This window comes from Diabrotica undecimpunctata, chromosome 4 (genome assembly GCF_040954645.1).
Source record: "Diabrotica undecimpunctata isolate CICGRU chromosome 4, icDiaUnde3, whole genome shotgun sequence".
NCBI classification, from domain to species: domain Eukaryota; kingdom Metazoa; phylum Arthropoda; class Insecta; order Coleoptera; family Chrysomelidae; genus Diabrotica; species Diabrotica undecimpunctata.
In genome coordinates, this window is record NC_092806.1 from 95784151 (window position 1) to 95808239 (window position 24089).

The following is a 24089-nucleotide window of genomic DNA, read 5'->3' on the forward strand; positions in this document are numbered from 1 at the left end:
AGTGGTGCGTTAATTTTGTCCAGGAGTTTATATATATTTATATATATATATAAATATATATATATAAATATATATATATATATATATATATATATATATATATATATATATATATATATATATATATATATATATATACTTCATCTAATTGATTTACTTACCGTTGCACGTCATCCGCGTCATAGGCCGTGAGGTCACATGATACCAACACGAAATATTTAGGAGGTAGGTGTGTTCTTTTTTAGAATCACTTTGCCGAGTACACTGGCATTACAGCCACGAGACATATTTTATTATATACGCGTTTATATATATATATATATATATATATATATATATATATATATATATATATATATTATAATAAATAATATTTAAAGATTTATATTAATGTTAACTTAAAGAAATATACAATAATATGTTTCATTTAATTTCTATAAATGCATTATAAAGCGTTTTTATGAAGAACAATTGTTCGGAACACACGAATGGTGATATGAACTAATCGAACGAAGGTGATATTTTGGCATAAATTGGTAACACTTATTTGACAGTTGTGGTGTTGACTAATGTTAATAAATAATGAAAAAAGTGTTGTTTTTGTTTAAGTATTCCATTTTACATCTTTATACGACGCATACAAGCGGCTCAAATAGTTTTTAACAAGATTATTTTTTAACTCTTGTTTTGTTTCTATTTATTTACAATAAATATTAATTTGTTTTGTTGTATAATTCACTTTTGCAATAATTATGTGACCTATTTGATTTAAAATGGATTCAGAATTTTTTTATACTTTGGCAACTATGTCAACTTCTATCTCTGTCAATGATAATGGTGTGCAACGGTAAGTAAATTAGATTAACTGTATATATATATACATATATATATATATATATATATATATATATATATATATATATATATATATATATATATATATATATATATATTCTGTAATTGTAGAAATTAATGTGTGTCGACATTCACTGGTGAATGTCGATACACACCAGTTTCGGAGTATCACTGGTGCATGCCAACAAACGCAAATGAGTTTTGTTAAATGTCGGAAATAAGTGGTTGTAATTGTTTTTGACGTTTTATCGGTGGCGTGTTTTATTTCCTGTTGTCTCCGGTCAGTCTTACGTAAGGATTAGAAGCGCGTGCTAAGTTGATTTTATTTTAGGCATTATATTATTTGTGATCAATGGCTACTGTAGCAAATCGCGATCGGTTTTTTCAAAAATTACATGCCCTAATTGAAAGAAAACCAGAAGACAATTGTTTCTATTTTTCTCAAGAAAGATACTCTAAAATAATGTCGAAAGTGAATTCTGCTAAAAATAAATGCAGTAAGCCTTTTAACTATACGCGTTTAAAATGTTTTAAAATTTTAAAGGTTAATGATGATGAGAAGTAACTTATGCCATTGAAACCAGAAGAAATTAATACCCAGTATTATGTTGCAAATAAAGAGTTGTTTGCTATACTTTTCGAAACTTACATAAAAACAGGCCATGAAGGAAGAACACGAATGCTTAAAGAATTAAAAGTTAAACACAAAAATATTACCTATGAAGTTGTATATGTTATATTTAAATTTGCGTAAACAGTGTCAAATAAAACATAGTGTTCCGCAAAAAGCTATTGTTGTTAAATCAATGATTAGTACCGAATTTAACTTTAGATGTCAAGTCGACTTAATAGACTTGCAATCACATAGAGACGGCAATTATAAATTTATAGTGGTGTACCAAGACCATTTAACCAAGTTTGTTCAGCTACGACTATTGAAAACCAAAAGAGCGGAAGAGTAGCATATCATCTTCTTAAAAACTTTTTAACATTTGATGCTCCCGCCATATTATATTCGGATAATGGTAGACAGTTGAATATTCGAGTTATATCTGTATGTTACCGGTTAGTATCTGGGAGTCTGGTTGTCGGAAGGACTAAGATTCGGAGTACACATCCAAAAGACAGTAGAGAAGGCGAACCGAAATCTGGAGGCGTTGATACGGCTGATGCCAAACATTGCAGGCCCAGGTAGCACCAAAATAAAGGTGCTTAATGGAGTTTTCCAGTCGGTGGTAACCTACGCTGCCCCCGTGTGGCGTAGCGTACTAAACACTGTGAGATACACTAAGCTGACTAAAGGCAAATGCTCCTCAGGGTATCCAGCGCATATAGGAAAGTTTCAAATGAGACTCTATATGTCATTGGAGCGGTGATACCAATCGTTTTGTTGTGCAAATAGCGAGCGAGGGTGTATGCGTGGAGGATGGATGTAAATATAGATGAGAATGAGATAGAAAGAACGATAGTAGAGTGGCAGAAAGATTGGGCGAATGATAGCGGAAAGGCAAGGCGGACGAAGGAGCTTATTTGCGATCTGACGTCGTGGTGGGAATGTAAGTTCAGGAAACTAGACTACTTCCTGACGCAGTTCTGACCGGACATGGTAGTTTTGGCACCTTCACAAATAAAATAGGCAAATCTGCCTCGGCTACCTTGTTTGTGGGGTACCACATGCTATCGCCCACATTTTCATCTGCCAGAGATCGACAAATGAGACGGAAGATTTCGAGAGGTGAATGGGTTTCGGGCTGGATGAAAGAAACATGGTAAACATAATGTTGAGAGGAGAGAAAGGATGGAGAGAAGTACACTGTCTGATTTCTGGGGTGATGACGAAGAAGCCGAAAGATGCCAAGGTGTCTTGATCCGTGACGTTAGATATCTAAAAGATTTCCTTCACCGTTACGTGCCAGAATTTAATGGATACCCTCTTCGGCTCTTACTGGAATTTAGTAATACGGCAATTAAAAAAAAAGAGCCAGCATGTGGTCGATTTGTACTCTATCCTCCTCCTCCTAAGTGCCTTCTCTGTTGAGGTTGACGATCAATATGGCAAATTTGTCTCTTTTCTGGGCTTAATGAATTAATTAATTTCCTCTTGTGTGAGTCCAATCTCTGATGTTTCGTAGCCAAGATTTTTTCTTTCGTCCTATGCCCCATTTACATTTAATCTTGCCTTCTAATATTACCTGGAGCTGCTCAAATTCCCTATGGCGCATTATGTGTCCTAGATATGACGTCTTTCTAATTTTGATAGTATTGACCAGATGAGGGCGTGTGTTCATTGCTCTCAGTACTTCTTCATTTTACTTTATAACAGGTCGAATTTAATTAATTCTTTCCAAAACTCGTGCTCTGTTTCTCACCCTATCCAAAGTTGAGTTTAGAACAAGACTCCAAGATAAGTTGCTGCCAGGTTAAAAGAGAGCCGTTCTCTAATTACTTCCAAGAAGTAGTGGTTTTCTACGCGATGTGTAATTTTGCCTATAGTTAGGCAGCGGAAAATGATAGTTTGCGTTTTACTCGCATTTAATGTAACTTTTCACTTATTACACCATTGTTTCACGACATTTAGTAAATATTGTGGTCGCTATAATGCTCTAATATGGTTATACCGTTTTTCTGACGTAAGCAAGGCAGTATTATCAGTGAAGAGCAGACATTAGGTCAATTAAAAAGGTAGCCTGATGTCAATTTTCTGATTAGACATTAGATAGTCATTTTGGTTCTTTTGTCTAATAATTTCGATGTCATCAATCTTTTATTAGCATAGTATGTACGATTCCCGCTGGAAATACGTACATTAATTTCGCTACTTACGGAGTTCTTCTGATTGATTTCTGTGCCGAGATATGTAAAGGCATCCACTCTTTCGATAGTATAGTTGTCTATTGTGATATTATTTTCGTTGCCAGTTATTCTTTTGACTGTCATATACTTCGTTTTTGCTTCGTTTATTTTGAGACCTCTTTTTCTTGCTTCAGGATCAATTTGTTTGAACACTTCCATTAGTCGTGGCTTATTCCTACTAATGATGGCTACATCGTCTGCATATGCAGTAATTTGTACTGATTTGGTGTTTATATGGCCGGTTATATTGGATTTTCTGATGACTGCCTCAAGAACTAGGTTGAATAGCATGGTTGATAGGGCATCTCACTGTCTTACTCCCATGTTGATGTTAAACAGGGGAGACAGTTCTCCATCTACTCTGACTGCGGCTTTGAACCCTGCAACGTTATTTTTATGAGGCTGATGTATTTCTTAGGTATACCTAGATTACAAAGGTCTTCCAGCATTCTGTCTCTTTTCACACTATCAAAAGCTTGCTTAAAGTCTATATACATATTATATAGGTCAATGTCGTATTCATAAGCTTTTTCTTGTATCGTTCTTAGTATGAATATGTTATCTGTAGTGGCTCTGTTTGGTCTGAATCTATTTTGATAATCACCAATTATATTTTCGGAGTATTCTAATAATCTTCTTCTTCTTCTTAACATGCCATACACCAAAGTGCGTAGCCGACTATCTCATTACTAGAATTCTGTTCTTGGCGGCGTGACACAGCTCGCCTGTATTGTGTATTCCTGTCCATTCTTTAATATTCCTTAACCAGGATAATTGTTTGCGGCCGGCTCCTCTCCTACCTTCGATCCTCCCTTGTAGGATTAACTGTGGTATTTCATATTTTGCTCCTCTCAATATGTGCCCAAGGTAACCAATCTTGCGTTTTTTAATTAATTCAAAGAGTTCAAAGAAACTCAAAGAGTTTCGAACTCTATCCACCCAAGGTATGCGCATCATTCTTTTCAATGACCACATTTCAAATGCTTTTGATTTTGAGGCCATATTTTTTACCTATGCTATTCACCCTATCAAGTAATAACTGCTGATCTTCCAAATTATCAGTTATAATCACTGTGTCGTCCGCATAGCGTAGGTTGCTAATTGGTATGCCGTTCACCTTAATGCCTAATTCCGTGTCTTCTAATGCTTCCGCAAATATATTTTCAACATATAAATTAAAAAGCATCGGAGAGAATATGCAGCCTTGGCGGACACCTTTCCGGATTTCAAATTCATCCGTATATTGGTCTTGATCAATCCTCACCTTTGCCATTTGGTTCCAGTATAGATTCTGAATAATTCTGATCTCCTTCTGGTCCATGTTGGCCCTATGTAGTAGTTCCATCATGATATCATGTTTAACATTGTCAAATGCCTTCTCGTAGTCGATGAAGGTGAGGTAGACATCTTTTCGTTGATCTAAACAGTTTTGTATTAAGGTGTTCAAACATAAAATTGCCTCTCTTGTTCCTAGTCCTCCCTTAAAACCGAATTGTGTTGACCCGCTAAGTTCTTCTAGTATCTTGTACATTCTTGAGTGTAATATCCTAAGGAAGAGTTTCAGCAAGTGACTCATTAAACTGATTAAGCGGTGTTCATTGCATTTTGTGGCATTAGCTGTTTTTGGGATCATCACAAAGGATGACTGCAGCCATTCTCGCGGAATGTAACCAGTATCATAAATTCTATTGAACAGCTTTACCAAGATTTCGATATTCTCCTCGTCTAGTAGTTTTATTGCTTCTATATTAATTTCATCTGGACCTGTTGCTTTATGCATCTTTGTGGTTCTAACTGCATATTCTATTTCACTTCGCATTATTAATGGCCCTGATAAGTTTTCGGAAGGAAGTTTGCGCGTTGGTTGTGTTGGTCTTTCCTCATTAAAAAGTCTTTCTGCGTATTCTTTCCACGCCATTGCTATCTCCTCTTCTGACTCTATGTATTCGTTTCTGTCGTTGCGTATTCTTGTTCTGTGGTGGCTTTTGTGTATATTCGATATTTCTTTGATCTTCTTATGTAGTCCAAAACTATCTCCTTTTTCCTGCAATTGTTCTATTTCGTTGCACCTTTCCACCATCCAACGTTCTTTTGCTTTCTTAATTTTCTGGCGAATTTCTTTGTGTATCTGTTTGTATTTGTCTTGATTACGTTGTTGTTTATGTTGCCTTCGCTTTTCCATTAGATCCATAATTTCGTCCGTCATCCATTCGTTATGCTTTCTCTTTCTGATCTGTGTTTTAACTTCCCTGTTTACTGCCAGAATCGTTCCTTTAATATCATTGACCATCTCTTCGATATCATCATTTTGTTCTATTATTCGCATTCTTTCATTAATTTGATTTGCATAACTCTTCTTCAGATTTTCGTCTCTCATCAGTTCTCTTGTATTTATAGGCGTGCTGGTGTTTGTATCTATTGTAGATTATACCAGAAAGAATTTTATATATTACATTTAGCAATGTAATTCGTCTATAATTCTGGCATTTCCTCTTATCTCCTTTTTTATATATTGGCTGTATGAGGCCAACTGTCCATTCCTCTGGCATTTGCTCCTTCGTCCATATTAATGTTATTAGGTAATGGATTCTTTCCCAGAGTTCGGATCCTCTATGCTTTAATAATTCTGCCGAAATTCCGTCCGTTCCTGGTGCTTTATGGTTTTTTATTTTATTTATTATCTGAATTACTTCTTCATAACTCGGATTTTCGATGTGCAGCTCCGCCGTATAATATATTGTCTCGTTCTGATCATTTTCGTTGTCTGCATTTAGATTTTCTTCAAAATATTGTTTCCATCTCATTATAATTTTTTGCTTCTCTGTAAGTAGTTCTCAGTCCTTGTCTTTGCATATCGTTAGTTTTGGTCTAAACGACTGTGTGCTTTCTTTTATGCATTTATAGAATTTTCTGCTTTAGCGTCTGTTGTTATGCTTTACGATTTTTTGTACTTGTTTTTTCATAGCCTCTCTTTTCTTTCTTGTGCATATTCTAGTCGCTTGTATTCTTTTTTCGTTATTAATCTCACTGCTATTTCTTGTGTTTCTTTGAAGTTGGTTAAGCCTAGCTTGCCTTTTTTCCTCTACTGCAGTTCTGCATTCATCATCATTCCATTCCGCATTTCTTTGCCTTTTGGCTTTTCCGACAGTTTCCTCTGCTGACTTCGTTATAATTGTTTTTAATTGTCTCCATTTCTCCTCTACAGTATCTTCCTCTCTAGTTCGGTTGAGTTTTATTTGGAGAGCATTTCTGTAATCTTGTCTCTTTGTTGCGCTTTTGAATCCTTCGACATTCCATTTTTTGATTTGAATATTTTTCCCTTTTGCTACTGTCGCTATTTTCTGCCGTAATTTTGCCCCTACAAGATAGTGATCTGAGTCAGAGTTCGCCCCGCGATACGTTCTGACATTAGTTATGTCTCTTGCCCATCTTTTTGAGATGAGTATATGGTCAATTTGATTGGGTTCGTTAGTTCCTGGTATTTTCTATGTTCCTTTATGGATATCTTTTCTCTGGAAGTTAGTACTGACAACTACGTTATTATTTTCTGCTGCGAACTGTGCCACCCTGAGTCCATTTTGACTGGTTTCAGTGTGCAAACTGTGTTTCCCAAATATATTTGCAAACGTTTCTTCTTTCCCCAATTTAGCATTGAAATCGCCTAACGTTATAACAGCATCGTGTCTTTGGATTTTATCACATACATCCTGTAGTTCTCCGTAGAATCTTTTAACGTCTTCTTCATCAGCCTCTTCCGTCGGTGCATATACATTAACCATTGTCACGTTATGAAATTTACCTTTAAATCTTATGGTGCAAATTCTATCTGATATTGGTGTAAATGCTATAATGGCTTTTCGCAGTTATTTGGTTACCATAAACCCTACTCCTCTTTCACCTTGTCTCATTTCATTTCCGGAGTAGTATAGTGAGAATTTATTCTTATGAATTTCTCCCTGGCTCTTCTATCTGATTTCCTGCAGTGCTAATATTTCAACTCCGTATTTTTCAAGTACTTCTGCCATACTTATCATAGCTCCTGCCTTTAAGAAGGTTCGCACGTTCCAGGTTCCAAATTTTAAATCCATAATCACGTCCATTTTTCTGTGCTGAGTTCGTCGTTGTGAGATCCGTCCGTTTGTTTCATTAGCCATTGTATTCGCAACAATTGAGTTCTACAAGGAAGGGTTGTTAACCCTTCGCTCAACCCCCTTTTCATCGGAGGACCCAGGCTCCCTTCTTCGTCTGCCCTGACCCCACCATCCACTGGGGTTGGTTACCCAGTTTCCAGTGGGGATGCTCAGGTTACCGGTGTGTACCAGCTTGGAGGTGAAGATAGGAATTGAGTAGGAGAGGCTAAGTGATGCCAACAGGATACGACATCATGTATTGCGCTTCACTACCCCTCTACACACCATCATATAAGAGTCATATCATTCTCTTAACTCGGTGTGTTTTATACGTGTTTTAATTTGTGTTTTATAAAACACAAATTAACTCGGTGTGTTAATTTGTGTATTATAAACAATTGTGCAATTATAAACAGACTAAAAATGTCTATATTGTCAATCTCAACGAAGCAAAAAATTGAGAATTTATTTTCGGTGTTTTAATATATACGTGTAAATCGAAATGCTACAGTGTAAGTAGAACAAAACTTTCTCGGTGCATTTTAGAAGTGTGATTCAAATTCGTCTGAGATCAAAGTATTAAACTGGAAGTACAAAGGTCTGTGACCGAGTCACGGACCTTACGGAACCTACCTGTTGAAGCCAGGCATTTTGATAGGGATATCGAATACCTAAACGCAGATCGCTAGAGCCCCAGCAGTCTCACTTATAGCCGTTTAAGCACTAACAACATCAATCCAAGAGATGATGTATTACCCTAATAATTACTAAATTGACTGCCGACACTAACGACTAAGTGTCGTCAGCTTTCGACTGAACTATCTACTCCTTTGGGTGCGCATTGCATCTGTTTTTTTAGTTTAAAAACTTTCAAACGATTTGATGCCACTACTCCAGGAAAGGTATATCAATAATGATCTTTCCACTTAGACGCTTACTTAAATCTTTAGTATTACTGATATCCTTTAAAACAAATAATTTACGGATCACTCTCTAAATAAGGTAATTCTAAAAATTATTTGATACTAATAAATATATTTTTCTGAAGAACGATGTATATTTACCTAAACTGTTTGTATTATATAAGTATTTTTTAAAGTAAGAAACAGTTGAAGTACCAGGCCTTAGTTTTACATATTTAATAATATAGCTACATTTAACTTTTTTGTAATATTTGTAGGTTAACGACACCTATAAACGGTATATGGATGTAGTTATCAGAGATCCCCGAGTATATGAAACGGCAGGCGCACCTGGTGTACTAGAAACAATGCAATATTGCATTGAACTGCTAGAACAAATTAACGACGGTGTTACCGATTACCTTGAAAGAAAGCGATTATTTTTTCCAAGATTTTTTTTCTTGTCCAACGATGAAATGCTTGAAATTCTTTCCGAAACCAAAGATCCGCTTAGAGTACAACCACATCTTCGAAAATGCTTTGAAGCTATTAACAGATTACAATTTAATGATAAGTTGGAAATTTCGGCTATGTTTAGCCAAGAACTAGAAAAAATAAATTTAAGAAGTATTGTTGATACCAAAGAGGCAGGGGGTAGCGTAGAAAAATGGCTTGTCCTGGTTGAAGAACAGATGGTTATTTCCGTGCGGGATCAAATACTAAAAAGCTTTAAAAATTATATCCTTACTCCTAGAACACAGTGGGTCCAAAAATGGCCTGGTCAAGTTGTGCTGTGTGTATCTCAAATACATTGGACCCATAATGTACATTTAGCACTAAATCGGGATCAAGAAATGACTCTAAAACATTTTTTAGGTATTTGCCATTTAATTAATTTTTAACACAAACATTTCATAGTTTGTTCTTTGTAGAGTCATTAAAAGATCAGCTTCAAGACATTGTTAATTTAATCAGAAGTACTTCGTTAACGAATTTATCAAGAATAACCATTAAAGCTTTAATTGTTATTGATGTACATGCTAAGGATGTTGTGGAAGCATTATACAGGGATAATGTAGCTAACGATAGAGAATTTAACTGGTTATCTCAATTAAGATATTACTTGGAAGACGATGAAGCTCTTGTCAGACTTATTAATGCAACTGTTAAATACGCTTACGAGTATTTAGGTATGTATTGTGTTTTTCAATTGACGAACGTGAGTCTATAACTTAGTATATAGAAACTCTATCACATTCAGCTAACCAGTAGCCCAATCTATTGTATAATTGCCTTTGTGCGTTCGAGAAAATTTCGGGTGTTACGCTTTGAAAGACCTGAATAATGTTTTGATGTAATTCGTCTAAATTTTTGGCAAATTCATGCTTATATGGGTAAATTTGTTGCTTCACATAAATCCTTACAAAAAAGTCCAAAACTGCAAGATCAGGAGAGAGTGGCATTTTTATGGTAGCTTTTATACTATTTACTTTTGTACTATACCTTTTGTACCTATCTGAAAACGTAATGTTTAAAAAATATAACACCTTCCGTGGATTGTGAGCTGGACAGCCGTTTTGCTGCAACCAAATTTCATCTATTTAAGTGAAATGCCAAAATAGCTGTATCGTCAGCATACATTGCTATTGTAGTTGTTCTTGTTGTTGGATTGTCCTCTGTATACAAGAGATATAGCATTAGACCAAGAGCGCTGCCTTACGGGGCGTCTGAATATATAGAATATTTCAGTGTACTCGGATCTTTGTTTCACAGTAAAGTGTCTGGATGTATTTGCCGGATAAGGTATTAAAAGCCGGAAAAGAGGATATTGTAGGAGCTTCTTTAGTTTTATTTAAAGTCATGTGTCAAACCTTATTAAATGCCTGAGAAATGTCAATGAAAGCAGCTCAGCAGTATCTTTTGTTATTTAAGTATTTGTTTATTAGGTTTACCAGTCTATGCAGTTGTTCGGTAGTTCCTTGATAATCATGTAAACCAAATTGGTGTCCTAGAATAATTTTATACTTTTTTATTACCAGTTTTAGCCTTTTCACGTACATCTTTTTAAAGACTTTGCTGATCATAAGCGGAAGGTTTATAAGTATATAAGTTTATAAATAAAACAAATTTGAAAATTTGACATAACATAAAAATGAACAATACTAATTTTGGAGTATAGATTTTTTTTCTAAACATAACGTATTCTGAAATAATGAATTTATTCCTTTCACTTAAATGTGGGTTATTTAAAAGTTTTTACAGCCTACAGCGAACAATTCATAGAAAAAACTTAAAAAATATCCCTTTCTTGTTATATTTTAGGTAATACTGATCGATTAGTAATAACTCCTCTGACAGATAGATGTTACCGGACACTTATTGGAGCGTACCATCTACATTTAAATGGAGCACCTGAAGGTCCCGCAGGTACAGGAAAAACGGAAACAACAAAAGATTTAGCTAAAGCACTGGCGGTTCAGTGTGTAGTTTTTAATTGTTCTGATGGTCTGGATTACATAGCTATGGGAAAATTCTTTAAAGGTACAGACAAGATACTAACATCAACTATGATTGAGTATTTTGTTTCTAAGATATCGGTTATTTTTATATATTTTTTAATTTTTTAATTCTGAATATATCTTTTTCTGGCAATCTTTCGATTTTCAAGAACTTTTTTTACTTCTTTTTTACAAATAAAATTAAAAATTAGTTCATTTAAAGTCTGTCAAACTATATCGTACTCGGTCAACATAGTGTTTCGATCAGTGATTTTCATCAATCTTCATATTGTTATCTTTATACGAATATTCTACATTCACTTCTTGACTTCTTTTTTCAAAATGGTCCTGAAACTAGTTTTTTCTAGAATTTACGTATAATTTGCTATATTTAATGGGAACAAACTACAATTTTAATTTAAAATGAACTATATTTAACGTTCGATTTTCACCTTAACAAATATAAGGTATTTTTAAATACAATTATGGTAATTTGTCCTTAAATATAAAAGATTTCTTTCTTTAACACATCAAATATAAAACGTTTTAACAGAAGGTTAGGTGAAGACATGAATATTATTGGAAAGTGTTTGAAGTACTGTTGGTTGATTGAAATGTACTCTTATCAGACCAAAGCAAAACGTTGTATAAAAATACATCTATTGATATCTCTAACCTAAAGAAAGCGTTTGACAGAGTAAGAGTCAAAGATGTAATCCATTTTCTGTATAACAGAGAAGTTCCCCTAAATATTATAAAAAATATCGAAAACATCTACCAAAACAACAAAATGGAAGTCAGAATAGATGGACAACTTACAAAACCTATAGAAATAGGCAGCGGAATAAGACAAGGAGATTCATTGAGCCCCAAGCGCATCTATTTGATCATGCATGAAATTATCAAAACCGTTAAAAAAGGAAGAGGATTCAGAATGGGAAACTACGATATCAAAATACTCTGTTAAGCAGACGACGCAATATTGATAGCCCAAGATTAAGATAGTCTGCAAAGACTGGTCCACAGATTTAAAATAAGAGCAAAAGAATTTATTATGACAATTTCATCTCAGAAAACTAAAACAATAGTAGTCAGCAAAGAACCGACCAGATGTAAAATAGAAATTGATGGCATCAGTATTGAACAAGTAATGGAAATAAAATACCTGGGAATTACACTGTCTAGCTATGAAGACCTGGACCAAGAAATGAGAGATCAAGTAAAGATCAAGTTAAGAATTTATAAAGCCAGTGTAAGACCAATAATGACATATGCCTCAGAAACGAGACCCACAATGCAAAGGGTACTGGAAACGGCAGAGATGAGAGTGCTGAGAAGAATTACAGAAAATACGCTGCGAGATCGAAAGAGAAGTGAAGACATTAGAAGAAAATGTAACAAATAGTGTATAAATGAATGGACATAAAATAGAAAAAAAGAATGAAATAACCACATAAGCAAAATGGAGGAGACCCGTGTCATCCAATAGCAAAAGATAAGTCACCAATCGGCAGAAGAAGTATCGGACGACCGCGCAAAAGATGGAGTGACAACCTTTAATATAGGTATTAATCCGCCAATGAAAAAGCAGAATTGCTTATAAAGAGCAAAGGGAAGAAGAAGAAGAACTTTAAAGTTACAACATATGTCAAGATGTCAGTAGATGAGTATACATAGCAATCGATATTTAATTTTGATAATGTAGAAGAAGGAACTTATTTGGCTAAAAATGTGTACTCATCCATTAACAAAGTTGTGGTCCAAATTTATATTCCTAAGTTTTTTAATTAACTCTAATAATAGCTAGCAGCAAATTTAAACTAAAAGAAATGCAAAAAGTCGCAAAACACCAAAAATAAAAATGCTATAGAAATATGGAAAATATTTAAAGATAATATCTTAATAGAAAATTAATAGAAAAACATACTAAAAAAATCAAAGACAAAAAACAACCATTAATGACTAACGAACTTATTGAATTAATGAAGTAGAATGACAACAGAGAAACAATAGGGAGGAATATAATAAAAAACACAAATTAATAAAACAAAAGATAAACATCGCGAAAGAAAATTGGATGGAGGATAAATGCATTGAAATTAAAGTGAATATGTTCAAACAAAGCAGAGAAATAGATGGATCAATCATAATAACTGCTCATAAAATTGTAGACTCGACAGTGCAAATGATGATAAATGACGAAGAAATTCGCACAACTTGGTTTACGTACATAAATGAACTATTTATTAATGCCAGACGAGAAGAACAAATGATATTAGATGAAAAGGAAGAACCAGAAAGGTAGAAGTACTGCATGCTAGAAAGTTGGCAAAGAATATACTTTATATATACATAATATATAGCCGATACTTTAAAACTAATTAACGAAAAAACATTAAAATATTCGTTAAGCTTTTGAATCATGTGTATTCAAATAGTGAAATCCTAGAGGACTAGTTGAGGTCTGAATTCATAACTTGTCAACAAAAAAAAAACAACGCCCGAAACACTAGTTAGTATAGAATTATGAGTCTTATGAGTCACACTTTGAAGTTATTGCACTCAATGTTTTGTTACAAAAATATCAACGTAAAAAGTCTTTGTCACTTTTAATAATTATAAAATGGCGTTCCATTATAAGTTGATTAAAATATTAAGAGATAAAGGAGTTGATAGTCGCGATGTCAGGATCTTTGAAAACTTATATTGGCGTCAAACTGCCATTATTTGCATTAATGAAAAGTCGACAGACGAGTGTAAGATTCTAAAGCTAGTCAGGCAGGGTTGTGTGCTATTCCCATCGTTGTTAAATTTAATTTATATTTAGATAGAATCGTTAAACGTGCTTTTCACAACTTGCAATATGGTACATAAATTAATGAAAAACAGTTATATTAGGCTATGACTTAAAAGAATTGAAATTTCTTTAGCATTCGTGTTACGTATGTTCAATTGCCTTATATGTTGTCGAAGTATAGACCTTGAAAATATCTGCTATTAACCGCTTAAAGGCACTTGAAACTTATAGACGAACACCAGAAATACAAAATCCACAAGGAAACAAAGTTCCTGTATTTGGCTGTATACCATATATTAAAAAATTTTGAATAAAATCCTTTATAAAAAGGTATATAAAAAATCCAGTTGGGCTATGTTGCATTGACAAAATGTTTTCAGAATAAATATTCCATCATCAGTGTCCTAAAATAGTATTTAACCACTTAATTAAAAAGAACATGAAAAGATTTAAGTTTTGACTAAGGTTAATGTAAAAGTGTGGTTAATACTTACAAGTTCATACATGGATGTAGCCACTAAATATGTGGGTAAAAACCCTTTAAAAATTATTAAATAAGATTTGATCTACATTATGTCTAATTTACATTTAAGATGTTAAAGTTACCGTTGGATAGGTAACAGGGCGACATATGACTCTACATTAGTTGCGAGTCCTGAGACGGTATGTCTACGAGGACTTTGTCAAAGCAACTGATTGAAATGACAATTTTGGCAGGTTAAGACGGAAGTTATGACAGAGCAGTCAGTGTAACTGTATATGTCTATTTAAGACAGAAGCCAACGTTGTTTAAAAATTGTGAAAGTTGAAATAAAATGAAATTATAACAGTATCAACCATCAATGTTATTGTTTTAAATTATGTATGTGAAATGAAATTGTGGTGAGAAAATTATGTGATTATAGTTAGGCAACCAACTATACAGTGTCGAGTGGTGTGATGAAAAGATTCTTATATAAGGCCCTTTATGTTTTAATAACATTTGGTACCTGGAAAATGGAAACTAGACACTGGTGGAAAGTTGGGTTCTTGAAAAAATATTGGAATTGATATATTTAATATGTGAGGATGTTGTTCAATGAATGAAATAAAACTATTATGATATAAAGTTCATGTAAGAATTAACTTACAACTCAATTATATTAGGCCCTGTATGTCAAAAAACAACATTTGGTACCTGGAAAATGTAAAACTTCTTGAGTTGTAAGTTCATGAATATGAATATCTGATTGGATGTTGACAAACTGAGTGAAGTAGTTATATTTTGTGTGATGACTAGTATGAAATGGACAAAATTTGATGGTTGAAAGTGGTTTTGTAATATATTGGTCGTAAAGTACTTAACTTATAACTTGAGAAAAAGCCCTATCTGTTATAAAGCAACACTAGGTACATAGGAAGATAAAAGATTAGGTTATAAGTTGGTGAGTTGAATGAACTATTGGTCTATATTGACTATAATAGTAAAATGAAATTGTTGTATGTGGCTCTGTTAAATTTGAGTAAAGAGAATGAAAATTAAGGTGTTATGAGAAAATTTTGATAAACTGATAGACTACGAAAGGCTGAGGTGAAACGGCTGCTGAAACGGATATGATCACAACATCATTAACAAACTCATCCACAAAAAACGCCTTAAGACCCTGCGGGAGACTGCGTTTCCCAGAGACCTTACCACCAAATCCAACTATGTTTCACTCCCTTTCTACCATGAAAGTCTTTCTGGAGATATTCGAAATCTAATCCAACGTTCGGTTGAAAACACCCATGTTTCTTTCAAAGTACCCAACAACTTGGGACAACACATTTCTAATTCCAAAGATCCTATCAACTATATGAACCGGAGTGGAGTATATAGACTTAAATGTTCAGATTGCAATGCCACCTACATAGGTAGAACATGCAGATCTCTTTCTTCACGCTCTCTAGAGCACATAAAAAGAGAAAATACTTCCACTTTCTCTCAACATCTCAAAGAACACAACCACACCCTCAATATCCCAGAAGACGTTTCACTTATCCACAATATCTCCCAAAAAAATTTCCTCAAATTAGATTTATACGAAGATCTTGAAATTCTTAAAGAAAAACAAAAAAGCCCAAATTGCGTTAATCGTCATGTTTCATTCAATCGAGATTTTCTCCCTCTCCATCGCCAACTATTCTCCTAACTTACATCCCCAATTTACTTCTACAATTAAATTCCATATTAATTATTAGTTCACCTAATACTCATCTCCCTTAGTTCACTCTAAAAACCTTTCTTCCAATACATCTTACTTTCTACCTATCCCACTCTTTTCTTTTCAACCCAAACTTCATGTCTTCTATCACTATAACCAATACGTTCTATGCTTCTATTTCGACACTCCCAAATTCAGATCAGATCATTCATCATCCACCACCCATTCCATATTATTAAATTCTTATTTTACTTCTCTACACAATTCCCTCAGGGTTTGGCTTCGGTTCTCTGGGGACCTCAGCCTTTCGTAGTCTATCCGTTTATCAAAATTTTCTCATAACACCTTAATTTTCATTCTCTTTACTCAAATTTAACAGAGCCACATACAACAATTTCATTTTACTATTATAGTCAATATAGACCAATAGTTCATTCAACTCACCAACTTATAACTTAATCTTTTATCTTCATATGTACCTAGTGTTGCTTTATAACAGATAGGGCTTTTTCTCAAGTTATAAGTTAAGTACTTTACGACCAATATATTACAAAACCACTTTCAACCATCAAATTTTGTCCATTTCATACTAGTCAACACACAAAATATAACTACTTCACTCAGTTTGTCAACATCCAATCAGATATTCATATTCATGAACTTACAAATCAAGAAGTTTTACATTTTCCAGGTACCAAATGTTGTTTTTTGACATACAGGGCCTAATATAATTGAGTTGTAAGTTAATTCTTACATGAACTTTATATCATAATAGTTTTATTTCATTCATTGAACAACATCCTCACATATTAAATATATCAATTCCAATATTTTTTCAAGAACCCAACTTTCCACCAGTGTCTAGTTTCCATTTTCCAGGTACCAAATGTTATTAAAACATAAAGGGCCTTATATAAGAATCTTTTCATCACACCACTCGACACTGTATAGTTGGTTGCCTAACTATAATCACATAATTTTCTCACCACAATTTCATTTCACATACATAATTTAAAACAATAACATTGATGGTTGATACTGTTATAATTTCATTTTATTTCAACTTTCACAATTTTTAAACAACGTTGGCTTCTGTCTTAAATAGACATATACAGTTACACTGACTGCTCTGTCATAACTTCCGTCTTAACCTGCCAAAATTGTCATTTCAATCAGTTGCTTTGACAAAGTCCTCGTAGACATACCGTCTCAGGACTCGCAACTAATGTAGAGTCATATGTCGCCCTGTTACCTATCCAACGGTAACTTTAACATCTTAAATGTAAATTAGAAATAATGTAGATCAAATCTTATTTAATAATTTTTAAAGGGTTTTTACCCACATATTTACTGGCTACATCCATGTATGAACTTGTAAGTATTAACCACACTTTTACATTAACCTTAGTCAAAACTTAAATCTTTTCATGTTCTTTTTAATTAAGTGGTTAAATACTATTTTAGGACACTGATGATGGAATATTTATTCCGAAAACGTTTTGTCAATGCAACATAGCCCAACTGGGTTTTTTATATACCTTTTTATAAAGGATTTTATTCAAAAACCAGAAATACCGTTAATGAGACAAATGAAGCAGTTCTCAACAGAGCAGAAGCTACTCGTCAGCTAATAGATACCTTTAGATCCAGCAAAATAGAATAGCTTGGACATAATATGTAAAAAAAAAACAGTATATTATTTTTCTTCTTATTATAATGGGTAAAATCGAAGAACGCAGGAGAATTGGTAGAAAACAAATCTCGTGGTCGTACAATGTCAGAAAATAAACGGAAATATGGAGAGTCAAACAACTGTTCAAAATAGCCTAAGACAGAGAGTCTTGAAGACAATGAGAAACTTTATAAGGCACGTTAAGAAGAGTTTTTTAATATATTTTATTGGTGGTGTGCATCGATGATAAAAAATTATGACTTTTTGGCTGTAGTTAAGAATAGAAAACACTATCCATCGAAATCCGTAGAGATATGATTTGATTTTTCTGGTTGTGTTTAATTAAAATTTGGGAGTAATTTTTTTTTTTGTTTTTTTATACTTAAAAACTCAATTGTTGTGCTAGATATTTTCAGCCAGAAACTGATTATTCTCGGAATTTAATTATCAGAGCATTTCTTTTCGTTTTCTTAATTTTGTCACCAAATTTTTTTTAATGTCATCAATTTAGATTTTTGATGTAGGATCCGAGCATTTGCTTGCTAGACATTAGATTAAATTTTAGAGTACACAAAATATGATTTTAATAACTAGGCCTTGCATCGTGTGGAGCATGGGTATGTTTTGACGAATTCAATAGAATCGACATTGAAGTACTGTCTGTGGTCGCTCAACAAATTCTATTAATCGTACTAGCCGTAAGAGCACATGCTGCTAAGTTTAACTTCGAAGGAACAGAAATTAAGTTAAACCCTGCCTGTTATGTGTGTATTACGATGAATCCTGGATATGCGGGAAGAACAGAATTGCCAGATAACTTAAAGGTAATAGTAAAAATATAGATTATACATATGTATCTCAATAATTTGTCTAATGACTTATTGGTCTATTATATCTTAAAAAAAAATTATTTTCTTGACAAATAATAAAAAAATTTGTATTTTGAAAATAACATAGCTACATATTTCTTTAATAGAGAAATATTTCTGACAAATTTTTTTTATAATGCAACCTGTCGATTTCATTGTGCAATGTTTGTAAGCAGTTGTTCACAGTTGGCAAGAAGAGATTGATTATCCCTGGTGTCTTAAGGCATTTCATAAAATAGAAATTACTTAAAATAGAAGTTTAATAATATCATGGGTAATTCTCTAAGCTCATTGCTATCAGACAGTGTTATAAAGCATGTACAACATGCATGCATGCCAACAAATATTTGTAGAAACAAATATTTTAAAACATCCCCGGGCTAATTGGATATGCCAAAGCCATTATACAATAAAAAAACATCTCATATTCAAACATTTTTGTACATATATGTAGACGATATACTGGTATACTTAACAGGAAGTAACAGGCAACTTGACCAAGTCTTATCTTACATTAATTCCCCCCTCATATTGATTATACAATAAAAAATAGATCAAAATAAATCCATTAATTTTTCAAATTTAAAAATTATGAGATTTAAAAACAAACATGAGTTTTTCGTATTTTATTAACCTACGCATATTTTTCTTCTTCTTTCAGTAGCCTGTCCGATTATCGAACGATGGCGATCATATTGGCAATAATAACTTTGTTTACGCCGGCTCTAAATAAATTAGCGGTGGTCTCTTGATACCATTTCCGGAGATTTCGGAGCCAGGATGTTCTTCGTCGGCCTGGGCCTCTCCTTCCGGCGATCTTCCCTGTATTATGAGGTGTAGAAGGTTATACCTCTCTGGATGTCTCATTACATGACCGAAATATTGTAACTTTCGAATTTTTATCGTTTTTGTTATTTATGTGCTCTTTTTCATTCGATGTAAAACTATTTAATTTCTTATTCGATCAACCCAACTTATCCGCAATACTCGTCGATAAATCCACATCTCAAAGGCCTCTAATTTTTTCATTAATGTCTCTGTAAGGGTCCAGCTCTCCATACTATAAAGCAATATGTAGCAGCGTATTAATCTGACTTTAAGGTTTAACGTAATATCTCTATTAATTAGAATTTTCTTTAATTTATAGAAGGCGGCTCTGGCTTTTTCAATGCGTATTCTTATTTCTTTATTTATATCCCAGTTATCGTTAACGTTTGCATCCAAGTAGGTAATATTATGGACTCTTTCTAACTCTATTTCATATTATTGTTCTGAAGCTATTTTCTTGTGGCATTTTAAATTAATTTATATTTAAATGGGAATAAGCCACAATTAAAGGTTAAAATACGTTTATTGGCGTTTCAATTTCCACTTCGGAAATCGTTCTCAAAATACTTGAGAACGATTTCTGAAGTGGAAATTGAAACGTCAATAAACGTATTTTAACCTTTAATTGTGGCTTATTCCCATTTAAATATAAATCTATTTCATATGCTCTGATGTTCGTTGGTTGTTACTCCGTTTTGCTGACAACCATAAGTTTTGTCTTAGAAGTATTAAGTTTTAGCCGATATTCATTACATGCTTCGGTTACCCTGTTTATAAGTCGTTGCAGGTCTTCTTCATATATTCTACGCATATTGACATAACTATATATAATTTATCATTCCATCCTACATAACATAAATTATGTAGCAGCCTACCATAGCATGTTACATAGATTAACAGAAATTCCCATATTAAATAATATCTTAACGGTAATATTGAATATCATTTAGCAGACAGCAGTAAACAATGGGTACAACGAACAAAAAATAAACAGAATTGGATATCAACAACTGCATCTTCTTCTTCTTTAGGTGTCGTGTCCGTATTCAGACGTTGACCATTATCATGTTTACAATTTTCTGAAACCGTTTTATATCGGCTGCTGCGCGAAATAATGTGTCTACTGTAGTACCATACCATTGTCTAATATTACGCAACCATGAAAATTTCTTCCGACCAATCCATCTCTTTCGTTCCACTTTTTCTTGTATTATAAAGCTAAGAAAATCGTATTTGGGTATTCTAATTATATGGCCGAAGAATTCATTTTTTCTTCTCTTTACGATATTTGTGAGCAAGCGTTCTGGATTCATCATTTTAAGAATATCTTCATTGAAAGTGTGCGAAACCTATGATATTTTTAGGAACCGTCGATAGCACCACCATATTCAATGCTTATAATTTGTTAAACATTGTGGTTTTTAATGCCCATGTCTCACAACCATATAAAAGGATAGACCACACATAACATTTCAGGACCTTCTTGCAAATATGTTACATAAAACTGGTTTCCAGGTCATAAAAGCCTTACGTGATATTTTGATCCTAGTTATTATCTCTTTATTAGAGTCACAATTTATATTTGAGTAGCTGCCGAGGTATTTAAAATAGTTTACGCGTTCTCTTGCGATCTCCTCTTCATTTAGCGAAAGCAAACCTAAAGATTTCCTTTGAGTACAGATTAAAAAGACTGGGTGACAAAACACAATCAACTTCACTTTTGATGAGTAGTTTTTTAGTAAGATTATCTCCAATTTGGATAGAAGCTACTTTGGTTGTAATATAAGTAAGTATTTTAGCAGTCTGACGTAGTGGTCAAGTCCCGCTGACCGCAGACAATTAAAAAGTGTATTGTTTTGTACTCAGTCGAATTTCTTCTCGAAGTCGATGAAACAAATATAAACGTTCTTTCGAAACTCACAGCTTTTTGTAAGAGAACACGCATACGAAAAAGTACCTCCCTAGTTCCTAGACCATTTCTAAATCTAAACTGCTTATTTCCCACTCTACTTTTGCATCGAAGAAATACTTGGTTTTGGAAAAAAACGGCATAAGAAAGCCTAAAATTAGTCTTTCACAGATTCGACATTCAAAGGTTCCAAATTCGTTAAATGCCTAACATCTCATAAACGTTACACAAGTTTTTAACAATGGTATCCAAATCGATGGAATTATCCACTACGTCAAGCTGCCACACAACGTAAGCCTCATAATACCAACCCCCAAATATTGCAGTAAATGCTGCACAAATAGCCATAACATCCAAGAATGCAGACAACGCTCCTTCATTTGTCCAAACTGTGGCCAAAATCATAAATCAAGTGCCTGCCCCATTCCAACCACCTCAAAATGCACAAATTGCAGTGGCGATCAGCCTGCCTCTAGTTGTGACCAAAAAAAGCAAGAAACTCCAAACAATCCGACACAAGTTAAGCCCTTATCTTTTGAAAAATTAATCTCTTATTTGAAACTCATCCAGTCTGAAAGTTTGAAAGTCTTATCTCCAAGCCTATCAATTACTCAATTCCAATCAAAATAATAAACTATTCTTCTCCGGCACATCCAACACAATATTGCCAAAATGCAATAAAAAAGACGGCTTTTAAGTATTTACAAGATCAACAGAACCCCAATAATTAAAACAGAATATAGCCGCATCTCTGCTTGAATTAAGAGGGAAATATCTATCATAGAAGCTCGCCGGTGGGAGGATACTAGGTCGAAACTAGACTACAGAGATGGAGGAACATTCTAATACAAAGTCCTAATAAAACAAAAACAAACCCACTACTCTCATCTATTGGTCGTCAACCAAATTCCCAGAGAGACTTCCCAGAGTAGAAAGAGAAAGCATTCCAAAACTCTCTTCACAACAACTTTTAAACGCCAGACATTTGATGGCATATTTAAACTTAACACAGAATACATAGTTATTAAATACTCTCACATTCCCAAATCCAACTCTCCGGGACCTGACAATATCAGCAGACGATGTCTCAAACAGCTTTCAGAGAGTACTTCTCCTCTTTTGACAAAACTATTAATGCAAAATATCAATACGGAATCCAATCTGGTAAATCTACATAGAATGTATTAATAGACTTCACTACTAAAATAACACAAACAATTAACGATAAAACCATCGCCATAATCACGATTCTTGATGTTTGGAAGGGCTTTGAGGAAAGAAATTGTATATTCATACCGCAATAACCAAAACTGTAAAAGTAAAAATATGCGATTAACTCTCAACCTCATTCACTCTACGTGCTGGAGTTTCCCAGGCTCAGTGATAGCGCCCTTTTTGTACATATTATATATGTTGCAGCCCGAAAACATTTATCAGAAACAATCGTGACCAGTTACCCCTGCAATTAATGGAAGAAAGGCTCATTGTCAGCCCGACAGCATCCTATCTGGGTGTCCTATCCACAAGAACTCTTACTGGGATGCTGATCTAAAGGTAACTTTAGATAGGGTTGAGAAGTAGAGCTCATATCCTTAAACCACTTACAGGAAAAATTGGCAGGACAAACATAAAGACTCTCATACATTTCAAACGTTGAAAACAACTATTATCGAGAGAATAAATTCTCTTAACAGGAACTTTACTCTCAAAGTCATCAACGGCCAAACTCTAACACACAAGGGACCCTAAAAAGTTTCTGATCTTCTTTCGGTCACGTACGATCCCTTATACCGAAAAAAAAATAATTTCATCTGCTGTCCATTTTAATGCAATCTTGCACTGACGACCTCTCGCGTAAGTACGCTGACATCCTTGAAGCAATACCGCTAGTTTTCCGAAGCCATTTCCTAATTTCCCAATCTCATTGCCCAACAATACCTGTCGTCCTACCCCCGTCACCAGCTTGTAAGAACAATGGTTACTAGAGAACACAGTTTTCGTCATCGTCGAGTTAGCACACAACACATTCACATACAAGCATCACTCTAAAACATTAACTCCAACACACAAACTTTGGTATGTATGGCAGAGAAAGGAGTTCTCTTTCTTTCTAACCTAACGTGACCTCGCCGTTAACGCAATGAGTCGATAACAAAATATAATGTGCAATACACTAGTTCTGAAGTCGGCTGGAGACGTAAAAACGGCTGAAGGAACAATAGCAACATCGAAATGGTAGCGTGTATCACTGCTATGCCTCCACAACTATACATTTATAGGTTAGTTTTTGACAGAGATGTCCCTCGAAACTTGGAAGAGGCCTGGCTGTTACCGCAATCAGTCAATAACAGAGTTTTAGTGCAATAGACTTGTTTTAAAGTTGGCTGAAGACCTTAAAACGTCTGCAGCTCAAACACCCAAACCTACATACACACACAAATCTGTAAAGAATATTAAAATTCCAGTCAGAACCTTTCGCCTCTGATTCGACAACATTGGCTATATCTCAACGGCCTTCAAATTGCTTTGCTAACATACGCCAGACGACAACTTACCAAAGTGACATTTTCGTTAACTGCTTGCTTTTGTACGT

At 34.0% G+C, this 24089-nt stretch overlaps 1 protein-coding gene across 3 annotated transcripts in view; it reads left to right on the forward strand.

The window, feature by feature from the left end:
• The window catches only part of Dhc62B (Dynein heavy chain at 62B), a 279647-nt gene that overhangs the window by 59540 nt on the left and 196018 nt on the right, over window positions 1–24089 (forward strand). For all 3 annotated transcript variants that reach the window (XM_072529938.1, XM_072529940.1, XM_072529939.1), the window contains exons 8-11: window positions 9019–9616; window positions 9673–9930; window positions 11063–11281; window positions 18485–18714. In XM_072529938.1, coding sequence (XP_072386039.1) covers window positions 9019–9616; window positions 9673–9930; window positions 11063–11281; window positions 18485–18714 — 1305 coding nt within the window. The remainder of the gene's footprint in view (window positions 1–9018; window positions 9617–9672; window positions 9931–11062; window positions 11282–18484; window positions 18715–24089) is intronic.